This window comes from Hemiscyllium ocellatum, chromosome 8, assembly GCF_020745735.1.
Source record: "Hemiscyllium ocellatum isolate sHemOce1 chromosome 8, sHemOce1.pat.X.cur, whole genome shotgun sequence".
In the NCBI taxonomy this organism is placed as follows: domain Eukaryota; kingdom Metazoa; phylum Chordata; class Chondrichthyes; order Orectolobiformes; family Hemiscylliidae; genus Hemiscyllium; species Hemiscyllium ocellatum.
Genome location: NC_083408.1, coordinates 53,559,383 through 53,586,278, shown reverse-complemented (window position 1 = coordinate 53,586,278; position 26,896 = coordinate 53,559,383). Strand labels below are relative to the sequence as shown.

Here is a 26,896-nt window from a genome sequence, read left to right as displayed (position 1 = left end):
CGGTTCCGAAACGTGGTTTTTGAGGTGTTGGAATTTGGTGCACTTCCCGCAGATGAAGTCAGCAGGAACACTAGTAGTGACCCTCACCTCCCACATTCTGTAGGAGGAATATTCAACTGTCCTTTCCCACAATTCTAAATTCCCAAAGAGACTATTGAAAAAATTTTTAAAATTGAGGTACCTTTCCAATCTGGCGCACAAAATTTTCTTTTCTGGTTAGAGGAGGAGGATGGGTAGGAGACACTACCTAAGTAGTGTTTCGGATAATGCAATCACCCAAATATTACTTCACTTACTCAGCAGTCCCATGTCTGCTCCTACTCAGCGTGTGCTCTGCCTGTTCACAAGGTAATTTTTTAAAAGCACTTTCTGCTGCTAAACAAAAATGGAGGGCCCTGGCGCTCAAGGTAATTTTTTAAACATAGTGAGGCAGAAAACTGTAGGTCAGGATAATCTAACTTGTCACCGGGAACATGCTTAAATTTGTTGTTAAGAACATTATAGCAAGGCACTTCGACAATCTCACCACAATCAGGTAGAGTCAACGTGGTTGTTTTGAAAGGGAAACCGTGCTTGACTAAAGACTTATTTGAGAAAGTAATGAGCAATTTGGATAAAGGTAAACCTGTAGATTTAGTATACTTGGATTTCCAAAATAAGAGTCCTGTTCGAGATTACTACACAAAATAAGAACTCATTATGTATGATGTAACATAAAAGTATGGATAGAGGATTGGATTACTGGGTCATTTTCAGGTTGACAAATTGTAACAAATGAAGTTTCGCAGGAACGAATGTTGGAACCTCAAATATTGACCGTCTCTATTCAGGAGTTTGATGAATAGACTGAATATATGGTTGCTGAGGACATTGTTATGAAGAAATGTGATGCATGGTTATGAGAATCCGAATAAACATGCCTGAACTTTTAAACAAAGGACACTTGCTAACGAAAAGGAACTGGATTCAACACCTATACTGCTGCATCTTCAAAGATCAGGGAGCTTAGATGGTGTTGTACAGTCGGGAGAACTTCCCAAGGGGTGACACGTGCCCTGATTTGTGAATGAGATCATACTTTTGTATATTTGAGTCTTGTCTGAAGATCAACGGCCCTTGTTCCTACTATGTTTCTTTTCAACTTCTCTCAGCAAAGTGTAAGAGCTGAGAACCCACTGAATGTCATCTTTTCAGGAACTTTGCTTGAGTGCTAAGAGGATTTTCTTAGAATTCACCATACTGTCTGAAGTAAATGGAATTCAGCCAGTTAGAACTGTCCCAGAAAGATGTACAGTGTCAAAAGCTTGTGTGTGCAAAATAACTTCAGTTTTTTTCATGAGTTTAGTGATTACTTGCTCCAAAGTATTTTAAATTTAACACTTTAAAAGAATTTTTGTTTTATTCTTTCTCTTTAAATATGTATGTTAACTTTTTAAAAGCTATGTATATTTGCAGAATACAAACTGTTTCTCAATGATTTTGTGCCATTGTTTGAGTAAATTTTGGTAATAACCAAGTTATTTGTTAATGAAGGAAATTTGGCTGGCCAAGTCCTAATCCTGAGCCTGACACAGTTTGAGAAATATAGAATTGGTTATTTTACCAACTGGCTAAATTTAGTTTAAAATCACACAACACCAGGTTATAGTCCAACAGGTTTAATTGAAAACACACTAATTTTCAGAGCGACGCTCCTTCATCAGGTGATTGTCCTGATCAATGACCTGATGAAGGAGTGTCGCTCCGAAAGCTAGTGTGCTTCCAATTAAACCTGTTGGACTATAACCTGGTGTTGTGTGATTTTTAACTTGGTACACCCCAGTCCAACACCAGCATCTCCAAATCGTGGCTAAATTTAAACTTTGTTGTGTTGTGTCCCTTGGGAGGAGTGAAGCACTTTGGATTTATAGAAGTGTTCAGTCAGTAAGTTGTCAAGAAGACCCAAGAAGTCTGCAAAGGAATTTTTGTTAGTGAGCGTGCGAAAATTTGGAAGGTGGGGTATACTATCCACTTTGGCAAGCAAAATAGAAAAGCTGTTCAAGTGGAGAGAGATTGTAGAACTCTGCAGTATTTTTGAGAGGACTCGACAGGTTGGATGTTGAGAATATTATCCCTTATGGGAAAGACAAGAACTAGGGAGATTAGCATAAAAATAAGAAGCTTCATTCGAGAGAATGAGATTAACCTTTTTTTCAAAGAGTTGCTGATCTGTGCAACTGTGATCCCCAAAGAGCAATGGAATTGGTAGCATTAAGTATTTTTAAGATCAAGCTGGATATATTATTGATTATGTAATTGCTTTTTTGTCTCTTGTGTAAATTAGCAGTTGTGGAGAGTGACTTAATTGATAGGCAATTGTAACATTTAATCTGCCAAATATTTGAGGTTGAAATCATTTGATTCTGTCTAGAAATAAGGTTGGGCCCCAACAGGAATATTTTAATAGGTCTATCAAATCAATTCCAGGGTCAGCGAGCCTCAGTTAGTCAGAGTGGCAGTAGGGGGAGGAGGTTCTGTGCATTTGGCATTCCTAGAAGATCCTAGAGCCATTTGGTGATTCCTCGTGTGATGCTGGGTAGTTGGCCTCAGGATGCTTTGGGCACAGCTCAATTGTGTGGAACAGAAGTTGTCTGGTCGAGATTCAGCAGCGGGCATAGAAAATAACCTAAAGCAGTGGCTGTCTGCAAGTGAAGCTGATCTTTAGGGCAAGGATGAGCCTGCGGTTAGTAACATGTTGCTTAGACTACCTGAGAGCTGAGATACAGTCTGTGGTGAAGAGATTGAGCAACTAGGAGGTGAACAGTCATTGAGGTGATCTGAGTCGGAGTGGTTTATTTTAGGGAAATCAGAGGCCAGTTTTCCAAAAGAAAAGGGCTGAAATCCCTTAAGAGGGAGATAATTTTGAAGTATTTTGTGACTTGCTGACATTTAGGTGAGTTGTTGAGAAGTTTGGGATCGAGGCTTGGTTGTAACCACCATTTAATGTGCCGTTTATGGTGTATTTGACTACAATTTGCATGTTACTTTATGCTTGCTTCATGTTAATTCTGGATGTTGGAGGTCAAGACAAATATGCAGTTATTTGTTTGCTTTGCTGACCAGTGTCAGAACTTTATTCCTGTTATAAAATCATGCAGTTTGTGCTGTTATTCCTAGTAAGTAGCTGAGGTATCAATTCTATCATCTTTAAGCAATAGGTTACTAGTCTCTAATCAGAGCACAAGTAAATATAACGGTATGGTCTAGCATCATAACAATTAACAAGGGGCTCAAAAGACTGTATGATTGATTGATGCAGACAGAAGTTATATTTCCTTTCACAACCTAATCAGGATATTTTTTATGTAAGAGCTGTGTGTTTTCGTATCTCCTTGGAGTGTTTGTGTGTGTCGCAACCTTTCTTGAGTTTCAAAACAAAAGCTACTCTCACTCATTCACTTTGGAAATAGTGCATTGTCACCTCATGCTATCTCACGTACATACACAACAGTTAGTTACAGGTAGTGTACTCTGAAAAATTATGTTTAATGCTTTTGGTCCATGTTACCTGCCTCCTATGAGGCAGCCCTGATTTCTTGAATGAAAGTGTGCTTTAAAGTTGAAGTGAGCGATTCTCAGCAAGCTTAAAGATTTATTGTGGTAAGATATCTTAGATGTTGGTTCTCAAGTGAACTTGAAGGTAGAACAAGGTGTGAGAATCCTTCTCTGTGTTGGGATCTTCTACTTTAGAGTCATAGAATCATAGAGATGTACAGCAGGGAAACCTGTCCATGCCGACCAGATATCCCAACCCAATCTAGTCCTACCTGCCGGCACCCGGCCCAAATCCCTCCAAACCCTTCCTATTCATGTACCCATCCAAATGCCTCTTAAATGTTACAATTGTTCCAGCTTTCATACTTTATGTGCTGCTTTTACAATATGGGTTATTGATGACTGACTTTGCAGGACCTATTGTGGATTGATGGAACTTCGACACAGGGCTAACATATAAAAGCAGTTGAAAAAATTCTATTGTGCTTAATCCACAGTATGGAACTTGTTTGATTGTATGTGAAAGCATTTTTTTACATGAGTGTAATGCCTTTCCTCATCCTAGAATGCCTCGAATCCAGCTTCTGTTGTAAAATAGGAATATTTTAAAAATCAAGTTATGCAGCACAAGAGCCCACAAATGGCAAAACAAATGACCAGATACATTGATGGTTTGCTTGTGGGATCAACTTTGGTCAAGACACAAGGCAAACTTCCTATTCTTCTTGACCATCCAGTCATAAGGACAGATGGAGCCCTCCATATTATATTTTATTCAAAAGATGGTATTTTCTCATAGTCCTGTGCTGAGATAGTCTTTTAAAAAATGACTTTTCAGGCTTGCAATCATTTCTATTGTTGACATTCTTCCATTTGTTGAAAAACTTGGATTTGCAAATGGATCTTCTCAGTCTACCTTGAAGTTTCACAGACATGGGTAAATGATGATGTCTCTGTCTGTTGAGTGTAGCATTTTATGCAGTTTTGAGATTTCTCCATCTGACGCATTGCAATAATTTTTTAAAAATTATAAATGCTATTAAAATGCAAATACGTAGTTCTCCCCAGTAGCCATGGGAGATACGTTCCAGGGCCTAGTGCGGAATCCAGAAGCCACGGATAGGAGCGAACCCAATGGGAAATGTACCTTCCTGGCAGCCTCCTGGTCTCTGGTTCCCTAATTAAAACTGTGGAAAATGATTACGGGGGTCGTCCTGTAGTGGAAATAAACATTATATTACTGAATGCTGGTTATTGGTTTAACTTGCTTTGATTCTAAAATTTTCTCCTCTTCTAAATATTGAATCCATTTAGAATGCAGTTGATGGCCAACAATTTTCAAATTGTCAGTTTATACACATTGGTGCCAAGAATAGAGGCGCAGATTATTTTCTAAATGAGAAAAATATGAAGTACAAAGGTACTTGGGGTCCTGGTTTCGGATTCTGAAGGTTAACTGGAGGTTTATTTGGGAAGGCAAATGCAGTGTTAATGTTCATTTAGAGAGGGCTAGAGTACAAGAGCAGGGGTATGCTGCTGAGGCAGTTTAAGGCTCTGGTCAAATTGCATTTGGAACATTTATGAACAGTTTTGAGCCCCATATGTAAGGAAGAATATGCTATGTTGGAGGAGGGACAGAGGAGGTTTACAAAAGCAATCTTGGCAATTAGGGCTTGTCATCGAGGAGTATTTGAGTCTGTGCTCAGTTCAGTTTAAAAGGATCTTATTTGAAAGTTATAGCATACTGTGTGATCTAGATAGTGAACATGGAGAAAATGCTTCCATGAGTCGGAGAGACCAGGACTCAAGGTCACAGCCTCATTGACGAGATTACCCTTAAGAACTGAGATGAGGAATTTCTTCAGTCTGTGTGTGGTGAATCTATGAACCTCATTGCCATAGAAGGCTATGGAGGCCAAGTCACTGAATGTATTTAAGACAAAGATAGATAAGTTCTTGATTAGTAAGGGGATCAAGAGTTATGGGGAGAAAGCAAGAGAATGGGGTTGAGAAACATGGTCAAATAGTGGAGCAGTCTCAATTAAATGAATGGCTTAATTCTGCTCTGTATATTATGGTCTAACAATTAAGCTTGATAGCCCACTGAAAATCACACAACACCAGGTTATAGTTCAACAGCGCTGCTCCTTCATCAGGTGGTTGGCCTGATGTGCTCCAAAGGCTAGTGCTTCCAAATAAACCTTTTGGACTATAACCTGATTTTATGTGATTTTTAACTTCTTATACCCCAGTCCAATACCGGCATCTCCAAATCACCACTGGAGTTGACAGTGTACTCTCAGCTGAAGTCCATATGTCACACTTCAAGCACCCAGGAGTGGGAGCCTAAACCTTCCACCAACTTTTGCCAATTTAAACATTCCATCTGCTGCACTGATGTCTTCAAGCAAGGAAATCTGTCATTCATATCTAATCTAGTAAATGTGAGATATCAGTCTGAAAGCCATGAAGTAAAATTTGAAGTATCCTCTGAAGTTGCCACTTATTCAAGCAACTCACCACTGTCTTCTGGAGGTTTATTATGGATAGGCAATATCACATGAGTGCGAAGTAAAGATCAATCATTACATTAATATTAACATAGTCAATGAGATTGAGTTTTTAATAGCTACATGTTCGTTAATGTTTCTTATTTATTTTTAGGGCAAAATATCATAAATTAAAATATGGCACAGAGTTGAATCAAGGTGACTTAAAGATGCCAACATTTGAATCAGGTAATAAATGGAGACTCAATATTTTAATGAAGTGTATGTATTAATTTTTCCAAGATATCTTATTTCTGATTGTCTTTGACAACATAATTTGAAGCTAGTTTGAATATTTTCATGTTGTATGCCATTTCCTATTTGCGAAGTGCCATATAAAGTTATTTTGGATCTCTTTATCCTGAGAAGGGTAACATAAGTTGTTTTCAAGTTCAAACCATTCGAGAGGCAATTGGAGCGACATAGAGCCAGATTTTGTTCTGTGAACAGTATAAGCATTATTAATGCATAAATGAGCCCATAATTTGTAGGAAGAGAAACCTCATTAATTTCGAATTGTCTGATTTCTGGTCGACTTGCACGACTGTTGTTCGATTCACAAAAATGGTATCTTGCATTTTGATCTCTCCCTGTGTTTTCAAGTTTGCGTCTGTACATCACTTGTCTATTAAATGCTCAAAAACTGTTGATAGTTAAACAGTATAATTTTAATCACATGACTTTTCATGACTATTTATCATCCAGTCTTGCCCAAAAAAAAGTTGAATCTCAGTATTTCATGTTCTGAATTGTTTTAAGAGATTTAAATATGTTAAATTTAACACCTTTTTAAAAAAAAATGTTTCTCCATGTTAGTTCTGTCATTCTGCGCCCCCCCCCACCAGATTTGACATTGAGAAAAGAGTAGCTAAATGCTGAAATAATTCCACTGAGGCTGGTATCCCTTCACCTAATCATCCTTTATTTACATATGGAAAGACCTTGACATTGATACATTCAACTCTGAGTGTCAGGATGTCTGAAACTCTTGTTTTTGTCTGTCAGCCAGGGCTCCCTGATTGGGTCAGATTAACAGTCCCAGTCAGGGAATTCATTCAGTGAGGTCCACCTGGCTGAGCTTGTTACAATCACTACTTTCCTCCCTGTCTGGACATGGGCTATTTCTTGTAGTTCCTCCTGGAATGTCACCTGATACTGAAGGGTCTTTGAGCACTTGATGCTTTCTACACATGTTAGGAACAGAATACTTCCTCTATCAGGATTAGTTGGTATTTGTTCACTTTTCTGACTTTTACAATAATGAGCACCAGTTAGGTGGTTGCACTGTTTGGAATGTTGGAAGGAAATTTTTAGTTTGTGATTGCATTTACATTCCTGTGAATGACAGGGTTTGCGGTGTGGTTTGGTGGTGAAGTGATGCTCCTGGTTGAAACTCTCACCAACTTAAAGGGCCAGCAGATATAGGGCCAAATCTTCATGAATTCTAAGGCTAACCGTGTAAGCTTAAGAAAAGCTGTGCAGAACCACAGATTTTGCAGTTTTTTTTTGGTTGCCTGCCATCTTCCTTGTTGGGATCTTGATATTCTAATCTTTTATTAATATATGTTTGTTTTCCAGAAGAAACCAAAGACACAGAGGTGCCACCTGTACCTCAGAACAGCCAGTTGACTTGGAAGCAAGGCAGGCAGTTGCTCAGGCAGTGAGTACTATGAATATTATTTGCTTCTGTTACAGCATCTGACTTAAATAAATTTGCAAAACATATAAAATATATAAGGGAACCTTGATTATCCGAACGTGATGGGCGGGCACTATTTCGTTCGGATAATTGATTAAATGCCTTTTTCCTCAGGTGCTTGGAGTTTTTAAAGTCTGCTCCCGTTCAGGAGTCTGCAGCAGTTTACAGCATGTGAGCCCCTGTCTAACACTACTCCCTGCACCCTGTCCAACACTGCTCCCAAACTCCAGTCAACCCTGCCCACGCCCCCCCCAACACTGCCCCCAAACCCCGTCTAACACCGCACCCTCTCCAGGGCAGCTGGACTGCACATCACCAATAAGACTGTCCACCCGCGCCTCCCCCAACCCTGTCCAAAACTGCCCCTGCCTCCAACCCCGTCTAACACCTCCCCGCTCCCAAACACCGTCCAACACCGCACCAGTGCTCCTCAACACTGCCCTCTGCTCCCAAACCCTGCCCAACACCGCCCACGTCTCCCCCCAACCCCGTCCAATACTGCTCCCAACCCCATCCAACACCGCCCCCAAATCCCATTCAATACCACCCTCTGCCCTGCCCCCAAACCCATCCAATTCTGCCCCCACCACCCCAAACCCTGTCCACTCCTGCCCCCTCTCCAGGGCAGCTGGACTGCATTTCAAACAAGACTGTCCACCTACCCCTCCCCCACCAACCCGGTCCAAAACCGCCCCTGCCCCCAACCCTGTCCAACACTGCCCCCTGCTCCCAAACCCCATCCAACACCACCCCCTGCCCTCCTCCCAGACCCATGCAATTCTGTCCCCCCGCCTCCAAACCCCATCCACTCCTGCCCCCTCTCCAGGGCAGCTGGACTACACATCAGCAACAAGACTGCTGCTGCAGCTGCCTTTATGCGGTAAGTCTCCAAATAGTGCGCACATGCAGCCACGCACACTCTTTACTACAACCTTTTGAGAGGTTCCACGTTTTCCTTGTACAAGACAATGTTGGAGAGATTATCTGAGGAAGCAAGGTTTAGGGTACACTTTTGTATCAAACTCCAGGTAAAATGTGGGGAGAGAGAGGGCAGGAGGTCAGTCATTTAGTGACAGTGCCTATTTAATCACTGTAAACAAAAGACGTGATCACTGTTGGAAATGTTTCGGTCAAGACCTCGAGATCTCCTTCGGATAATCTGAATTTCGGATAGTTGGTATTCGGATAATTAAGGTTCCCCTGTATTCAGTATTACACTTCAATTTTCAAGGAAATTGCTTTATTTACCAACGGATCAATGAAGTGCTTTTTTTTATTTATATTATACTTTTATTATCAGTTACTGTTTTACCACAGTTTGTTATTAATAACAATATTGATTTCCTGTGGGAAATATGAAATCTTCTCTTGAACCTGAATTATTGCAATTTCATAACAAGTTGTCAATTGTACTTGGACTGGTTTTGCTAAATCTTGATAACATCAGCATCAAAACTTGTTCGACTCTGAATTCCAAATATCAGATAATACTCCATCCCTTGTCCAAGAATACTGCATACATACCTTAGGTTTTTTGTAATATTCTTTGAAAAATGGCTAAATATTGCAGAAAATGGAAAATGCATTGACACGAAACCTAAAAATAGAATGTGGTTAACCAAGTGCATTAGTTAGAGTCAGAAACTCCAATATTTCTATTTTCAAATTTCACAGGTATTTACAAGAAGTTGGTTACACAGACACCATTCTAGATGTACGATCACAGAGAGTACGATCATTACTGGGCCTTTCTGGGCCTGAGCAGAATGGATCAGTGGAAACAAAAAATTTGGAACAGATTCTTAATGGGGGAGACTCACCAACTAAACAAAAGGGGCAAGAAGTTAAAAGGTGAGGCACTAAATTATGATTTTCTTATCCCTCGAATTTGTGTGCCACTTGAATGAGTACCCCTGATGATGGATGTTTCCCTCGGTGGATTTTGGGATGGAAGCAAAATGCTTCCCTTGGCAGAGGGAGAATATATTTGCATCAAATTTGGAGTGTTTGAATTTGATCTCACATTTTGCAATTTAGCCTATGTACGGTTGGTGATTTTTGAGTCGATATACTATATATATTTCCCCTTGACTGCACATTAATATGTGTAACTAAATCTCTGGAAAATGAGAATTATTAAGAATTTACTTATTAAGAATTAAAGTGAAAATGGTGCTATATTTGTAGAATTAATTTACCAAATAATTAGTTTATCATTAAAGCAAATTTCTGAATATACCCTGCTTTGTAGTGGTACCAAGTTTTAGAATGTCAACACCATGACATTGTGTGAGACTATTGGAGGAGGTACATCTTAGGGTTGGGCAGTAGTCATACCCATATTTTGTAAGTTAATTAAAAATTAAAAATATTTCAGTGCTGTTAATTTCTAATCTGAGGAATGTCAAGTAATTGTTCCACTATCTTCCTCTGCTGTATAATGGAGAAAGGTGGGTTATACATAAACTATTTCTAGCACTTGGTAGCCTGCCATGTATCTCTGGAGTAAAGACCGAAGATCAACTGGACGAGGCAAAATCAGTTTGCATTTATATGGCAACTTTAATGTCAAAGAACACCAAACAACAGGTCATAATGACATTAATGCATAAAATAATGGAAGTTGAGGGAAAAAGTGAGATATTCGATGGGTTGACAGATCTTTACTGACAGACATGAGTTTTATGGTGCTCTTAAAATGAGGTGAGACTGAAAGGTTTTGGGATGGAATTCAGAGTGCAAAGCCCCAGTGTCTGAAGGGGTGACTACCAATGGTTGGCTGAGGGTGAATTGTTGGGGTTGGTATTGGTAAGGAAGAGAGAGAGAGAGAGAGAGATATAAAAGAGAAATGGCTAATGAATTTAATCTGGTTTTAATCTGATAGCCAGGTAGAAGTCCTTTGCACTTTTAGGCTACAAAAATGGAAAGCTCATGGGAGAGAAGTATTTAAAGAGTTTATAGTGATGTTGGAAAAATGGTTGATGTACACTTGTTTGCTCCTAGCGATAATTATTAGATTCCCTACAGTGTGGAAACAGGCCCTTCGGCCCAACCAGTCCACACCAACCCTCCGAAGAGTAACCCACCCAGACCCATTTCCCTCTGACTAATGCATCTAACAATATGGGCAATGTACATCTTTGGACTGTGGGACGAAACTGGAGCATCCGGAGAAACCCACACAGATGTAGGGAGAATGTGCAAACTTCACGCAGACAGTCGTCTAAGGCTGGAATCGAACCTGGGACCCTGGTGCTGTGAGGCAGCAGTACTAACCACTGGAGTATTGTGCAGTTCTGGCAGAAAGGAGTAACGCCTCATGTCACTTTACAAGCTCCAAACAGATGCGATGATATCTGAGCTAAAAACACTTGTCAAAACAAGGAGGGTGAATTTACAAAGTGCAAATTATTAATATACAAAATAGGAGCAGAAGTGGGCTGCTCAGCACTTAATTCTGCTCCACCAATCGGTTAATTATCTGATTGTGTTTTGAATTCAAATTTGCTTTTATCCAGATAATCTTGGATTCCTTTGCTCAACAAGAATCTGTCAATATCTGCCTTGAAAATATTAAATGACTCATCTTCATCATCTTCTGAGGCAGAGTTCCACAAACTTCTGAAAGAAAAACAATTCTTATCTCAGTCCGAAGGATGGCCCCTAATTTTAAGTGTCCCTAGTTCTATACTCCAGACAAGAGGAAACGTTCTTTCACACTCCACCTTGTCAAGACCATTCAGAATCCTGTGTGCCTCAATCAAGTCAGCATTACTCTTGTAAACGCCAGTGGAAATGAAGGAGAAAGTGAGGACTGCAGATGCTGGAGATCAGAGCTGAAAAATGTGTTGCTGGAAAAGTGCAGCAGGTCAGGCAGCATCCAAGGAGCAGGAGAATCGACGTTTTGACTTTCCTGAAGAAGAGCTTATGCCCGAAACGTCGATTCTCCTGCTTCTTGGATGCTGCCTGACCTGCTGCGCTTTTCCAGTAACACATTTTTTAGCTCCAATGGAAATGAGCCCAGCTTGTCCAACCTTTCCTCGTCAGACAACCCACTCCTTCCAGGTATCGCTCTAGTCACTCTTGTTAGAATCACCCATAGTGTCCTTCCTTAAATAAGGAGACCAAAACTGTGCAAAGTTTTGAGATGTCACCTTGTCAATGCCCTGTTTAACTAAGCTTAACCTCCTTCCTTTTATAATAAAAGAAAGAACTGTGGACACTGAAAATCTGAAACAAAAGCAGAAATTTTTAGAGGAACTGACCAGATCTGAACATCTTTGGAGAGAAAGAGTTAATGTTTTAAGTCCAGTTGCCTTTTTATGTTCATTTTCTCTTCTAATAGAGGCTATCAATTCATTAACCTTCTTAAATAATTGCTGAACCTGCATACAGGTCATTCTGCTTTAACATGACAATGATGTTCCCCTGCAACCTCACGATGTAGAAAATTGCACTATGGAATACACGTTAAGAAAATTGCACTTTACCTGATCAGTAGAAAGTTTATGTTATCCAAACGAAGTCCACACTTCGCCAACTATGTTATAGCCAATTCGTGCTGATGAAACACATGGTTATTGCAGAATGATGTGTACTAACTTTCTGAGTCGTGCTGTTATGCTCTGCACTTTGGAATTCCATAGTCGTTCTCCATTTAAGTGATCCACTCTTGTTCATTTTGGAAGGAAGAATAACACTTGCACATTTTTCTGCATTGTACTCCAAACGTTTGTCCATTCGCTGGACTTATCTCTATTTAATCTTTATAAGTGATTTGAGGAATTTCTTTTTCAGGGGCTGACACTGAATGGAATTAGTTTGGAAAGGCATAGGGAGAGGGACGATGAGGGGTGAAAATAATTCGTTGGAAACGAGTTTGTCTATTTGGTAAACTGTGGGACTAAAGAGTATGCATGTATTGGCTTTGGAGTGCACAGTAAATTTACAAAAACAAAATCTGACCCCTAAGTATTAAATTCCAAAGGGAGATTAAACTAAATAGGGCTGTATTTGTTGGAATTTACAAAATTAATGGGTGATCTGATTTGTGTTTTCAATAGGTGTAGCTAGAAACTATTTCCAGTAGTTAGGGAGGATTGAACTTGGGGGCAGAGTTGTAATATTGGTCAGATCATTCAGGAGTCAAGTTGGAAGAATAGTAAATATTTTCTAATTCTCTTCTCAAATAAGGCAGCAAAGAAAAGCATAAAGTAAATCTTTAAAACTATTGACCAATGTCTTTGAGGAACTTTGTGCAAATCTTAAAAGTATAGACCGATTATGGGAGACAACAAACAACAGTAAAACTTTCTGTTGTAGCGTTATTTTATTTATCATTAAATATTTTAGATGGCAGTATAAATAATTAAGTTTCAACATTGCCTGAGGATCTGCACAATAGAAAACATTTGTAGCAAATTCAAGTCAAAAAGATATAATGCAAAAAAAAACTTTAGATGCTTGAAATCAGAAACAAAAACAAACAACAGTTAAATTAGTGATTAATTATTTTAGATAATTCTAGATAATTATTTTAAAATCTGAAATTTGTAGATTTATGGTAACCAAAATGTTAAAGGATATGTGCTAAAAATGATACGTAGGCTCCAGATCAATGATGGTCTAATTGAATGGTGGAACAGTCTTGAGGAGCTCAATGGTAAACTGCTATTCTGTATTCAAACAATGGCAAGATTGAAAGAATGAAGTGATTGTGAGTATTGGCAGGTGAGTTTCAATGGAACAAGCGATTTGAATGGGACAGAAGGTAATTGAATTCCAAGAGGTACTGCATTCACCAACAATGAGGAATCACTAGAGTCATAGAAATGTACAGCATGGAAACAGACCCTTCAGTCCAACTAGTCTCTGTCGACCAGATATCCCAACCCAATCTAGTCCCACCTGCCAGCACCCGGCCCATATCCCTCCAAACCCTTCCTAATCATATACCCATCCAAATGCCTCTTAAATGTTGCAATTGTACCAGCCTCCACCACTTTCTCTGGCAGCTCATTCCATGCACGTACCACCCTCTGCATGAAAAAGTTGCCCCTTAGGTCTCTTTTATATTTTTCCCCTCTCACCCTGAACCTATGCCCTCTAGTTCTGGACTCCCCCACTCAAGCAAAAAGTCTTTGTCTATTTGTCCTATCCATGCCCCTCATAATTTTGTAAACCTCTATAAGATCACCCCTCAGCCTCCGATGCTCCAGGGAAAACAGCCCCAGCCTGTTCAGCCTCTCCTTATAACTCAAATCCTCCAACCCTGGCAGCATCCTTGTTTATCTTTTCTGAACCCTTTCAAGTTTCACAACATATTTCAGATAGGAAGGAGACCAGAATTGCACGCAATATTCCAATAGTGAGGCTGAGTAGAAAAGAAGGGAGAATGTTTTGTGTGTAGATTTTGGGATAGAGATTTGAGGGTTTTAAAGTAGTGAGGACTCGAGGGTAGTGCTGCAAGCTTAAAGTTCCTGTCCTGGATTCCTCCATGGCCTCACCCCTCCCTATTTTTGTAGACTCCTCCAGTCCTGCAAGCTTTTGATATCTCTGCTTTCCTCTAATTCTGGTATTTTGTGCATTACTAGTTTTAATCAATTCTCTTGGTAGGCTTATTTAAGCTCGAAGCTCTGGAATTCTCTCTTTGAATATTCTTCATGGATCTCTACCCTGTTTTCTTCAAAAATAACCACCTCAACCAAACTAGGGTTACCTCTTCTAACATTTCCTCTCTGTGACTATTTGATAATTCCCTTTTGAAGCCCTTTGGGACGTTTTACGGTGCTTCGGGCTCTTTACAAAGGCGCACAGCTCCTTGTAGATCAACAGCTAATATCATTGGAATGTAGGTTTCAACTTAACTGCAAAATGGATTCAAGGTACTTGGCGTGTTCTCAATCAAAACGCCTTGTCAGATTCAGATTGTTGTTTTGACTTGTGTTCAAATTTAATTTTTCTGAAGGAAATTTCTGCTATTAAATCCAGAGATCTACAAATAATACATAATTGTGGAGATGCCTGGCTCCTGCCTTTTGAATATGTGTGATTTGGAAGAGGAGATTAAAAAGTTGATAAGAGGGTTAAACTACTTCAAAAAAAACTAGATATCTATCAGCAATTTAGTCAGCAATTTTCACACCAGTCAGATCCAGGACTGTAATGCAAACTTTCAGGTTGGTGCAAAGAGATTTAAAAATATATAGATGCTGTAACTGGATATTACTAATAAGTTTTTCTCCTCCTCTCTTCTGAACATAGGAATGCAGGCGATAAGCCAAGGGGAGGCCTAGCTGAAGCTGTTCTTGAAACATTTAACTTCCTAGAAAATACAGATGATGATAGTGATGATGATGAAGAGGAAGGTGAAATGGTGGAGGACATCACGGACAGCAAAGAAAAGCTTAGAATAAACAAGAAACACAAAGTAAATCTTTAAATCTGTTTATCAATGTTTTCGAGAGACTTTGTGCGACCTCTTAAAAATATAGACACCTTATAGGAGTCAGCAAGCAATAGTAAAACTTTCTGTTGTAGCGATATTTTATCATTAAAGATTTTAGACAAAGGTATAAATAATTAAATTTCAACATTGCCGGAGGATCTGCACAATAGAAAGCATTAATTGCAAATTCAACTGAAAAAGATATTGTGCAAAAAAAGAACTGCGGATGCTTGAAACCAGAAACAAAAACAGAAATTGTTGGAAACTCTCAGCAGGTCTGGCAGCATGAGCGAAAGCAAAGTTAATGTTTCAGGTCCAGTGACCTTTCTGAAGTGTTCTGAAGAATCACTGGACCCAAAATGTTAACTCTGCTCTCTCTCTCAATAGAGGCTGACAGACCTGTTAAGTTTTTACAAGAAGGAAATCTGATATTGTGATTTAATAATCATTTCTCACAGCAGTAGTCCAGTCAGAGACCAATCAAAATAGACAAAAAAATGAGCAGTAATCTGATCAATAATATCTCTGTTGTTACTCCATCTTTTTGAGCACTGTCCAAATCATCATCCTACCTGAGTTTTAGTTCTCAAATCTATTTATCTACAGCATTCAAAGTTGAATTTATGCAAGGTTTGTTTTCTTGATTGAAATCTTAAAAGATGTTAGAAACTATCTTTCAGATTCACAATGAAATGCACGATACGTGTCAATGATGCCAGTTTAAATACTTTAAACTCTATCAGCTTGCAGTATTTAAAAAAATCAGGAATTCTGAATTGGCTGCTGTGGTGTTTCTAAAAAATCAATATCTTTCGATTTTAGATCGGTAATGAGGGACTAGCTACTGACTTGCCTGATGATACTGAAGAAGCTTTGAAAGAATTTGATTTTTTAGTGACAGCTGAAGATGGCGAAGGAGCTGGGGAAGCTAGGAGCTCTGGGGACGGAACAGAATGGGGTAAGAAAATAAATAAAACTGTTGATGAATCATATTTAAAACAATTCCATTTTTCATTCATGGTACAGAATTTATTGCTATTTGTCTGAATTCTAATGCTTCCGCTGACAACTTTACAGTACAGGAAAAAATTGATCTTCAGAGTTATTTTATTGTAATACTTTGTATATTTGATGTGATCAAGAATTTTGGTCATTTCAGCTTGAAATGCACAGTTCCAGCTTTACAATTCTTTGTATTTCTTCAAGTAATTTTTTTTTAAATCTGTAAGATGAGATTGTTGACTGAGGGGCTCAACATTTATAATATTTATAAACCTTCTATCATAGTTCCAATTATCTTCCCTCTAGATCAAAAGTGAGCTTTTTCACTAATATCGCATTTAGCTCCATTTTCAGTTCCCCATGAAGCACTCTGTACTCACACGCAGGAAAATATGGACAATGCAGGTTTGTTTTGCAAGGAAAATGTGTATCACAAGAATACCAATTGGTGAATCTGTAAAACAAGGGAATCTAAGCACTCATTACTCCAATAATTAGTACACAGGCCTTCACCATCAAAAATCCTGGTTTGAAAATATGGGGTAGTCCCCACTGATCAGAAACCAAAAATCTAAAATGTCTCCAGCACCTGTTTGGCACTATTAAGGAATGTGTTGGAATTCTCTCCATTGACTCAAATACTTGCAGCTAAAACAGTACTCAAGAAGATTGACACCACCAAGGTGGGCAGAACAATCTGCTGGACTGGCAATTCGTTTACTAGTCCAGACGTTCACCTGCTCCATCATTGGCCCACATGGCTGCAGTGTGCAGTATCTTCAGGTTGTCCAAGGCTTCATTGTCACCTTCCAAGCCTGCAACCTCTGTTGAAAGGGCTTGGAAGTAGCGTCAACTCCCAAGTTTCCAAATCACGTGCCTCTGTTGCTGGCCAGGTATCACTGAAGTTGGACTAATCTTCTATGATTTTCAATACTGGTTTGAGATCACCTTTGCTATATAAACCTCATCTGAAGAGAAACTAAAAGTGGGCATTTTGCAGCCAAGCCTATCTCCTAAAAAGTATTTCTCAAAATAATTTCACCTGATTGGATTGGTGTGTAATTGTATTGGTAGAAAAGAAATAGTGAATACTTGGCAGTCTGTGCTGCAAGTTAATATAAAGCAGCATGTGTTAATGTCAAGTCTTGACCAATGAATGTCATTTTGCATGTCTTCCCTGTGCATTTCTAGCATGGCATTAAAACCCTGTAATGCTTTTTACATTTCCCTACTTAAAATTTGCCTCCAGTACTAAATCTGATGATATAAAATAATCAGCATAGTTCTAATGTATAAGTTATTGAAGCTGCTTTGTTAAGATGTGGATTGGAATATTAACAAACTAAATTATGTTAGGGCAGAATTATATAGCAATGTTATAAAATAGAAGGTAAGCCTAGACTTGTGGTTTTATTCTTTTCAAAAAAAAATTGATCTTTCTTCACAATGAATTGTCTATCTAAAAACATGTGGTGGTGGTGGTGAATGATCACGTTAGGGAGGGGAGATGGCCTAGTGGTATTATTGCTAGACTATTAATCCAGAAACCCAGATTCAAATCCCACCATTGCAAATATTTGTTAATTTTTGCTATGAATTCTGTTGAAATCTGGAATTAAGAGTTTAATGATGACCATGAAAACATTGTCAATGTTTACAAAACCCACCTGGTTCACTCATTCAATTCAGGGAAGGAAACTGCCATCCTTCTCTAGTTTGCCGACATGTGACTCCAGGTCCACCAGTCTTGTGAATTGACTTAATTGCCTCTGGGCAATTAAAGTTAGGCAATAAATGCTGGTGTGGCCAGAAACACCAGCATCGTGAATACATTTTTAAAAATTGAAGTGTAATATAATTTTAAAACTTTTAAACCAAGAGATGATTTAGAATATTTTAAATATTTAAAATACTTAGAATATTTAAATATTCAGTTTTATTTTGATTATTCTAACTCATTCAAATATTCAAATGACTGCTGATACAATGAATTGTTGCTATGTGTTCTTATCTTATTAGCTTTTCTACTTATCTGGACCTGTAGTATTGAGAAGGCTGTGATTAGCTTTGTACTTGCAAAACCCTTAATTGTGCATATCCACCAGTACTGTTGGACTGGAAAAATGAGGATTATTACCTTTTTTTATTGTAATAGATATTGAAATTTTAAGTCCCCCATGGATAGATCTCCGTATTAAAACAGATTTCTTTATAATAAATTAACTTCATTTTTGACATTTATTTCCTGTGTTACACTTATAATTTGGTAGGTTTATTTCCTCCTTTCACACTCCATTGTTAATTTTAGTCTTCCCTTACTACACCCGAATCAGCTAAGAACATATTTGTTGAAGCACAAAGCAGTCTCAATTAGGGGACTTAACTGAATTGGCAGCTCACACCAAGGCAACTTGATATAAGAAATATGAGCAGGAGTTTGTCATTCAGACATTCATGGCTGAACATGTACATCAAATCCGCTTTTCTAATCTATCCATGTATCTCTTGATTCGACATCCAAAAATCCTCCAAGATTCATTCATAAGATCCTAAGATTCCATAATTCCTGATGTGGGAAAAAAATTGTTACCTCAGTCCAAACTGGTCAATTTCTTGAAACTTTTGACCTCCGGTTTGGGACTGTTTAGCAAGGGAAAGCAACTGCAGAGCATCTATTTCCTGTAAGAGCTTTAAATATAGACTAAACCAAATTAATACTCCATCCTTCTTGGTGTGGTCTGCTGAAGTTGCAAGTAATTTACACTATAATCTCCTTGCTGTTTTTTAGCTCTTGTGCAATAATTGCTGCCTTAATTGTTTGCTATAACTGCATGCTAACTTTGTGATTGATATATATGGACACTGAAAATCCTCCAGAGAGCAACATATGTTACCTGTCATTTTTTAAAAAAAATTGCTCTTTTATTGCTACCAAAGTGGGGGAAAAAAATCACCATTTCCCACATTCTATTCCATCTGCTACCTTGTCAATCCACCTATCTCCCTTTGTAACTTACTTGGTTCCTCCTTGCCAATTATTTTCCCACCTAGCTTTGTATTGTCCGAATACTTGGACTATTTCATTTGATCTCAGTCTAATTTATTGATATTAATTATAAATAGGTGAAGCTCAAGCTCTGATCCTTGAATCAGTTGAATCCATCCATACCAAAAATGATTGATTTTATTCCTGTTTTCTTGCCATTAACCAATCTTCAATACTGAGAGCCCTTTATTTTGTGTAAAAGCCTATTCTATGACACCTTATCAGATCTCTTTAGAAAACCAAAATGTAATCAGTCCATTGGTTCTCCTTTATCTATCTTGCGAGTTACATCCTCAGGAAAACTTGTAATACTATATCCCTTTCATAGATATTGGAGTCAATGATGAGAAAGCTGAATGTGTTGCCTTAGGAAGACTAAAGAATAGGAAGAATTAAATCCTTTTGGAAGTGCCCAGAGGTGTTCTTTCATATATCCTCCATCTCTTTCCATTTCTCAAGATCGCTAATGTTCTCTTGTTATCTGACTTAGGATTCACAAAGAAACAATTTTTAAGGTAGGTTTATCTGAGGTTATGGGGGCTTTAAGACATCAAAAAGAAAATATAGAATAGAAGGAAATTTCCGGCCTTACACTAGGAAGCCTGCCAAAAGGGATGACCTCTTAGTGGCAGTACAGTCCACCAATCCATTTTTGGTTTCATTTAGTTTGCCCATATTCTCGAACCATAGGTTAGTATTGTAGAATTCTTACAGTACAGGTCGAGGCCATTTGGCACAACCAGTCTGCACTATCTCACTGAAGACCATCCCACTCTATCCCTGTAACCCTGCATTTACCAACCCATCAAATCTGCACAACCCTGAACACTGGGGCTACTTAATGTGGCTCATCCACCTAATCTGCACATCTTTGAATTGTTGGAGGAAACCAGAGAAAACTCACGCAGGCACGGGGAAACATGCAAATTCCACATAGATAGTTGACCAAGACTGGGTCCTGGTGTTAGGAGGCAATACTGCTAACCACTGAACCACTTGCCACCCGAAGGTGATTCTATGATTCATTCTAATTCTATAAGATTTTATTATAGGAACAAAGGAACTGGGAGCAGGAGTAGGTCATTTAACCTATAGAGCTTGTTCCACAATTCAAACAAATCACGGCTGATCATTTAGCTTCACTCTGTTTTTGCCCACTATCTCCATATATCTTGATATCATTCATGTTCAGAAATCTGTTGATTCTCAGTGATGTACATCCATAGCACTCTGGATAAAGAATTCTAAAGATTCACCAGCCTCTTAGTGAAAATATTGCTCCCCATCTCAATTTTAAATGGCCTGCCCCCGATTCTGAGGTTTTATCAGCTCATTTTAGATTCACCAACCAGGGGAAATGTTTTAAATGTATCTACCTAGACATACCTATAAGAATTTTGGAGTTTCAGTGCAATCACTTCTATTTTGATATTGTGTAGAATATTGGCTGAGTCTCTTTGATCTTTCCTTACAAGATAACCCTGTTATTCCGGTGATTAGTCTGATAAACCTACATTACACTCCTTGTATGGTAAGTCCATTCTTCCTTAGATAAGGAGACAAAAATTGTTCACAATACTCCAGGTGTGGTCACATCAAATCTCTGTACAAATGTAGTAAGACATCTTCACTCCTGTTCTCAAAATTTCCTTGCAATGAAGGTCAGTATACCATTTACCTTCTGTAATGCTGGCTGTATCTGCATCTGCATGTTTGTTTGTTGTGACTTATGAGCTCATCCCCCCCCCCCCCCCCCCCCCCCCCCCCCCCTTGCCATATTGGACATCAACAGTTTCCAGCTCTTTTATTTTAAGAAATACTCTACCTTCCTGTTTTTACCAAAATGGGTTACCTCATAGTTATACACATTATATTCCATCTGCCGTGTTCTTGTCCATTTGCTTGGATATCTAAGTACATTTAAGCCTTTTTATATCCCCTTCATAGCTCACGATCCCACCTAGTTTTGTTTCATCATCAAATTTTGAGGTTATATTTGGTCCCTAGGTTCAAATCATTTATATAGATTATGAATAACTGTGATCGAAGCACAGATGCATGGATACTCTCTTATTGGCCGCCTGCCATCTCAAGAATGAACTGTTTATTCCAATTGTTTTCTGTCTTAACCAATTCTCAATCTACACCAGTATTTTACCACCAACACCCCACCCGCCCACCATCCCATGTATTTTAATTTTGCTTTGTGACCTGGGTGTGAGCTTCTCCACCATTTCCCTTTTCTCCAATATACATTCTTCTGTATCTGCTGTAATGAACCCATATTTGTCCTTGCTAATCTTTCCCTTTTCACATATCGATGTAAACTTTTAATTTTTCCTGTGTCAGTCATGCGCTTGAATTCATATTCTCTCTTCCCTTTTATCAGACTTGATTATTCTAAATTGCTCAACATCCTCAGGCTTACCACTTCTCTGGCAACTTTATAAGACACAGCCTTGATCCAATGCAATACTTAACTTTTCTTATCCACTGTTGACTCACTTGTTTCTTTTTTGTTTGAGAGGAATGCGTAATTGTTGCAGACCATATAATGACTTTAAATACTAACAATTGTCTGTCTAACAATAAATATTTTAATATATTTTCCTAAACTACCATAGCCAATTTGCCTGTCATCCTTTCATTGTTATCTTTGTTCAGATTTGGACACTAATATCAGAAGCTTGTATCATATTATGGTCACTACTTCCAAATAGCTCCTTCACGACAAAATTATTAGTTTGTCATTTCTACAGAATGCTAAATCTAAAATAGCTCATTTTTTATTTGGTTCCTCAATACACTGGTCTGGAAACCCATCTTTACAAACTCCAGAAACGCATCCTTCGCAGTATTATGGCTAATTAAATTTACCAAATATTGAATTGAAGTCTTCATTATTACTGTACTACACATACTACAAACAGTTCTAATACCCCAATTTATACCTCTAATATTCTGATTTATTCCATGGTCTAACATGACCACTACAGTTTGGTGGCCTACACTTGTCTCCCAACAGCATTTGCTGCCCTTTGCTCTATCCAAAATGATACTACGTCCTTAAATCTAAGATTCTCTAATGCTGATGTCCTGATTGTACTCCATTGAAGATGCTACTCCACTTTTCTTTCCCCCCCACCTATCCTTCCGATGTGACGGATTCTCTGAATATTCAGTTCTGAGTCCTGACCACCCTGTAACCACATCTCGATAATGACAATTAAATCTAATCCATTTACTCCTCTAATCTATACCTTTAAATTGACTATTTGCTGTAATGAATTGCATTCACAAAAAGTTCATAGCTTTGCCTTTTTTAACATTATGCAGGAAGCTTTTTATCATCTGACACCTATGGCATCAGGATTGTGTCAGTTGATCAAATATTCTGGTTAATCAAGACGTCATATAATCAGTGTAAAAGCACAGACTTATTAATAGATACATAAGGTAGCGGGTATACGCATCACCTTTATTTTCTGTAATAGCTTAAATCACTTGAATAATAATGCAACTTTGCCTTCAAAAAAACTTAACTGTGGAGAGCTTTTTCATCCTCACCCTCAACTGACTACTTAGACATAGAGTCATAGAGATGTACAGCATGGAAACAGACCTTTCGGTCCAACCCGTCCATGCTGACCAGATATCCCAATCCAATCTAGTCCCACCTGCCAGCACCCGGCCCATATCCCTCCAAACCCTTCCGAGTCATATACCCATCCAGATGCCTTTTAAATGTTGCAATTGTACTAGCCTCCACCACCACCTCTGGCAGCTCATTACATACATGTACCATCCTCTAAGTGAAAATGTTGCCCCTTAGGTCTCTTTTATATCTTTCCCCTCTCACCCTCAACCTATGCACGCTAGTTCTGGACACCCCGACCCCAGGGAAAAGACTTTGTCTGTTTATCCTATCCATGCCCCTCATAATTTTGTAAACCTAAGATCACCCCATAGCCTCCGATGCTCCAGGGAAAACAGCCCCAGCCTGTTCAGCCTCCCCCATAGCTCAAATTCTCCAACCCTGGCAACATCCTTGTAAATCTTTTCTGAACCCTTTCAAGTTTCACAACATTTTTCCAATAGGAAGGACACCAGAATTGCGTGCAATATTTCAACAGTGGCCTAACCAATGTCCTGTACAGCCACAACATGACCTCCCAACTCCTGTACTCAGTACTCTGACCAATAAAAGAAAGCATACCACACGCCTTCTTCACTATCCTATCTACCTGTGACTCCACTTTCAAGCAGCTACGAACCTGCACTCCAAGGTCTCTTTGTTGAGCAACACTCCCTAGGACCTTACCATTAAGTGTATAAGTTCTGCTAAGGCTTGTTTTACCAAAATGCAGCACCTCTCGTTTATCTGAATTAAACTCCATCTGCCATTTCTCAGCCCATTGGCCCATCTGGTCCAGGTTCTGTTGTAATCTGAGGTAACCCTCTTCGCTGTCCACTACACTTCCAAGTTTGGTGTCATCTGCAAACTTATAATTATACCTCATATGCTTGCATCCAAATCATTTATGTAAATGAACAAAAGTAAAGGACCCAGCACCGATCCTTGTGGCACTCTACTGGCCAGAGGCCTCCAGTCTGAAAAACAACCCTCCACCACCACCCTCTGTCTTCTACCTTTGAGCTAGTTCTGTATCTAGAAGGCTAGTTCTCCCTGTATTCTGTGAAATCTAACCTTGCTAACCAGTCTCCCATGGGGAACCTTGTCAAACACCTTACTGAAGTCCATAAAGATCACATCTACTGCATGACGAAGATTATGACAAAACAGTAAACATTCAGTACTGCAGACATATCATTTTTGCATTTTATTAAGTGTGCCAGCTCATAAGGTGCCAGTTAAAACAAAGTTTGCTGTTCCACGTTTGATTTTTAGTTTATGCTGGTCTTCTCATCTCCTGTCTAATTTTGCTCACTGCTTTGCTTTTCTACTTTCTGTTGCCAAGTTTTGCTTCATTCCAACTGAGCTTCCTTTCAAGTTCTCATTCCCCTCCCAATTTACTTCAAACCCTCCCTATCCACACAAGCAAAAATGTAAAATATTAGTCCGTGTGCTATTAAGCTGTAGCCTGTCCACTTTTTACCGGTTTCACCTGCTCCAAAGCTAGTCTCAGTGCTTCAAATTCGATTATTTGTCCCTCATACACCAGCTGCAAGTTCAGTTGCTAATCCTCCTATTCCTCACTCGCTAGGAGTAATCCTGAAATTGCAGCCTGTTGTTATACATTTTGCATAGATTTTTTTAGATCATCCTACAGTGAATAATTTTATAGAAAAATTATAATTAAATACAGTACAGTATTGGAACTGCTACGTATTTTGTTAAGTTATGCAAACGTTCCAATAATTAGGTAATTGGACTACTTTCTACTATTGGAACATTTCTGTGTTTTGCCCCTTTTTTTAAATAAAGGGGCAGTTAAGTATGTCTGAAGAGTTTACATTTTTTCTTTTAAGCTGATTTTTTTCAGGTGAAGGCCGAGCCTTCAATGTAAGCTTTTTGTGTCCAATTTATTGCCTGTAAGGAAAGAGACTTCCAAAAACTGGCTGTCAAGTGCTTTATTGTTTTGGATGCAATGGCATGAAATTGTTGTACTTTTAAGCTTGCACTGCCCATGAAACGCAAGTTTAATAACATAACATAACTTGGTTCAAAATGGTTTGTATAACAAATGTCTTAAAATCTTACATCATAATTATTCAGTAATTCTTTAAAGGCTATGATTCAACCACTAACCTTCATGAAATAGCAGCAGTGATTGCTTGCATTCCGATTTGCTGATTTTTCAATGATGTGCTGCATGTAGACAAGGATGACTTCTCCCCATCTTCGGAGGTTTGGGCTGTAGACAAGGGACTAATAAGTAAACTGAAGGAACAATACAAGAAGGAGCGGAAGGGCAAGAAAGGGGTGAAGAGTAAGTGCAGATAATTCTGAATCGTGTAGAGTGACTTCTGCATTTTCTTTACCACAATTTTATTTTATTTCTAAATATCTGTCTTTTATCAGCTTTGTTTCTGTTTATTGAATACTTTTTTCATGTGTGTGTAAGTAAAAAAATTAGATTAGGGGTGCAACCAACATTTCTTTCATCATTGGGGTTAGAGGCTTTGCTGTGTGCTGAATGTGAATTGGCAACATGCTTGAAAGTATTAAGATATCTGTAGTTGGGTCATCGAGGGAATGCCACTTCTAAGAATTTTTATCCTCTGGTGAGAGACTCAAATCTTTAGTGACAGTGATATATCTTTAAACTAAGCAGAACGAGAGATATAAACAAAATGTGAAAAAGTCAGCAGATCTGGCAGCATCTGTGGAGAGAGAAATAGTTAGCATTTCGAGTTGAATACAGCTCCCCTTCAGGTGAGATGGTTGGGTTTTAAAAAAAATTAAAATTGTCTTTAAAAAAATTCAGAAGATAAATAATCTATCAGCTGAAAACAAAAATTGATTGAAAGACTAGCATTGAAAGTAGATAGTGAAAATTTTGCATATTGAATTACATATTGATTTGGGTATCAGATTTGGAATCTTATACGCTATTTTAGAACAAAATTGAAATGCAGCACATAAAAACTAATGTTGCATGGTAATAACTCAAACTGCATGTGTTTCATACTAACCAAGTAGCAAGATGTGCACAACAATTTGTGTTTTTATTGATATGTTTCTCGAGGTGACACATATATGTGACAATTATATGATCAGTTCCATAGAATTTCATCAAAAGGCTGAAAGTGGTCAGTTGCTTAGAATTTCACCATTGATTTTAAAATAATTGAATAAGGTCAATCCTTGAGGGGTTGAACCTCAGGTTTATTTTTTTTAAACTGTACTGATTCAGATATTGGAAGCTTTTCATTTATTGTAAAATCAACAAGATAAGAGTTTTAAATACTGGGTAAGTAAAAATATTTGAAATGACTCCCCTCTCAACACACGCGTGCACATGTACACACGCCCCCACCCACCCATAACAAGGCAACATTATCACAAGAAAACTGATTGAATTAATGCAAGCTTGTCAACCTGGAGACCTTTTTTTCATATAGTTTAGTGTATTAGTGATTAAACGTGATGCAGTTCCATTTAGAAACTTTAGCAGATTAAAACCTTCCTTAAGTAAAAAAAAAATTTGCTTCCTTATTCTGTCCTATAACTATTTCCAAGAGCTGGACAAATTTTAAAATTCCAGGCAATTTAGATTTTTTATTTTATGATTTCTATCAAATACTTAAATTGAAATTTGGTTTTAAAAATGAATTTGCTGAGGATATCCAAATCTAATCGAGAGTTTGTGAGAGGGACTTTCATGATTCTTACATTGAGGACAGACAGTTATTACAACTATCCCCCTTGGTAATCATCACAAATATTGTGCATGCTAAATCCATGATTCTGCAACCTCGACAGTGTTTCAGTATCAACAATGTGAAATTTGTCATATATTTCTCTCATACTGGATAATAGAAGAAAATGTACATTATAATTGTAGCATTAGAACTGAGAAGTATCTAATGGACAAGAAGCTGAGCAAAATATTGCACATTACTTCCATAAATCTGAAAATTAAACTAATCTTAAT

At 38.3% G+C, this 26,896-nt stretch overlaps 1 protein-coding gene across 3 annotated transcripts in view; it reads left to right on the top strand.

The window, feature by feature from the left end:
- The window catches only part of strn3 (striatin, calmodulin binding protein 3), a 184,636-nt gene that overhangs the window by 61,361 nt on the left and 96,379 nt on the right, over positions 1 to 26,896 (top strand). For 2 of the 3 annotated variants that reach the window (XM_060829030.1, XM_060829029.1), the window contains exons 3-7: positions 6,199 to 6,272; positions 7,662 to 7,743; positions 9,457 to 9,633; positions 15,046 to 15,211; positions 16,052 to 16,187. In XM_060829030.1, coding sequence (XP_060685013.1) covers positions 6,199 to 6,272; positions 7,662 to 7,743; positions 9,457 to 9,633; positions 15,046 to 15,211; positions 16,052 to 16,187 — 635 coding nt within the window. Of the gene's footprint in view, positions 1 to 6,198; positions 6,273 to 7,661; positions 7,744 to 9,456; positions 9,634 to 15,045; positions 15,212 to 16,051; positions 16,188 to 25,117; positions 25,229 to 26,896 lie in introns of all 3 variants that reach the window. The other variant, XM_060829028.1, reaches the window with a different exon arrangement.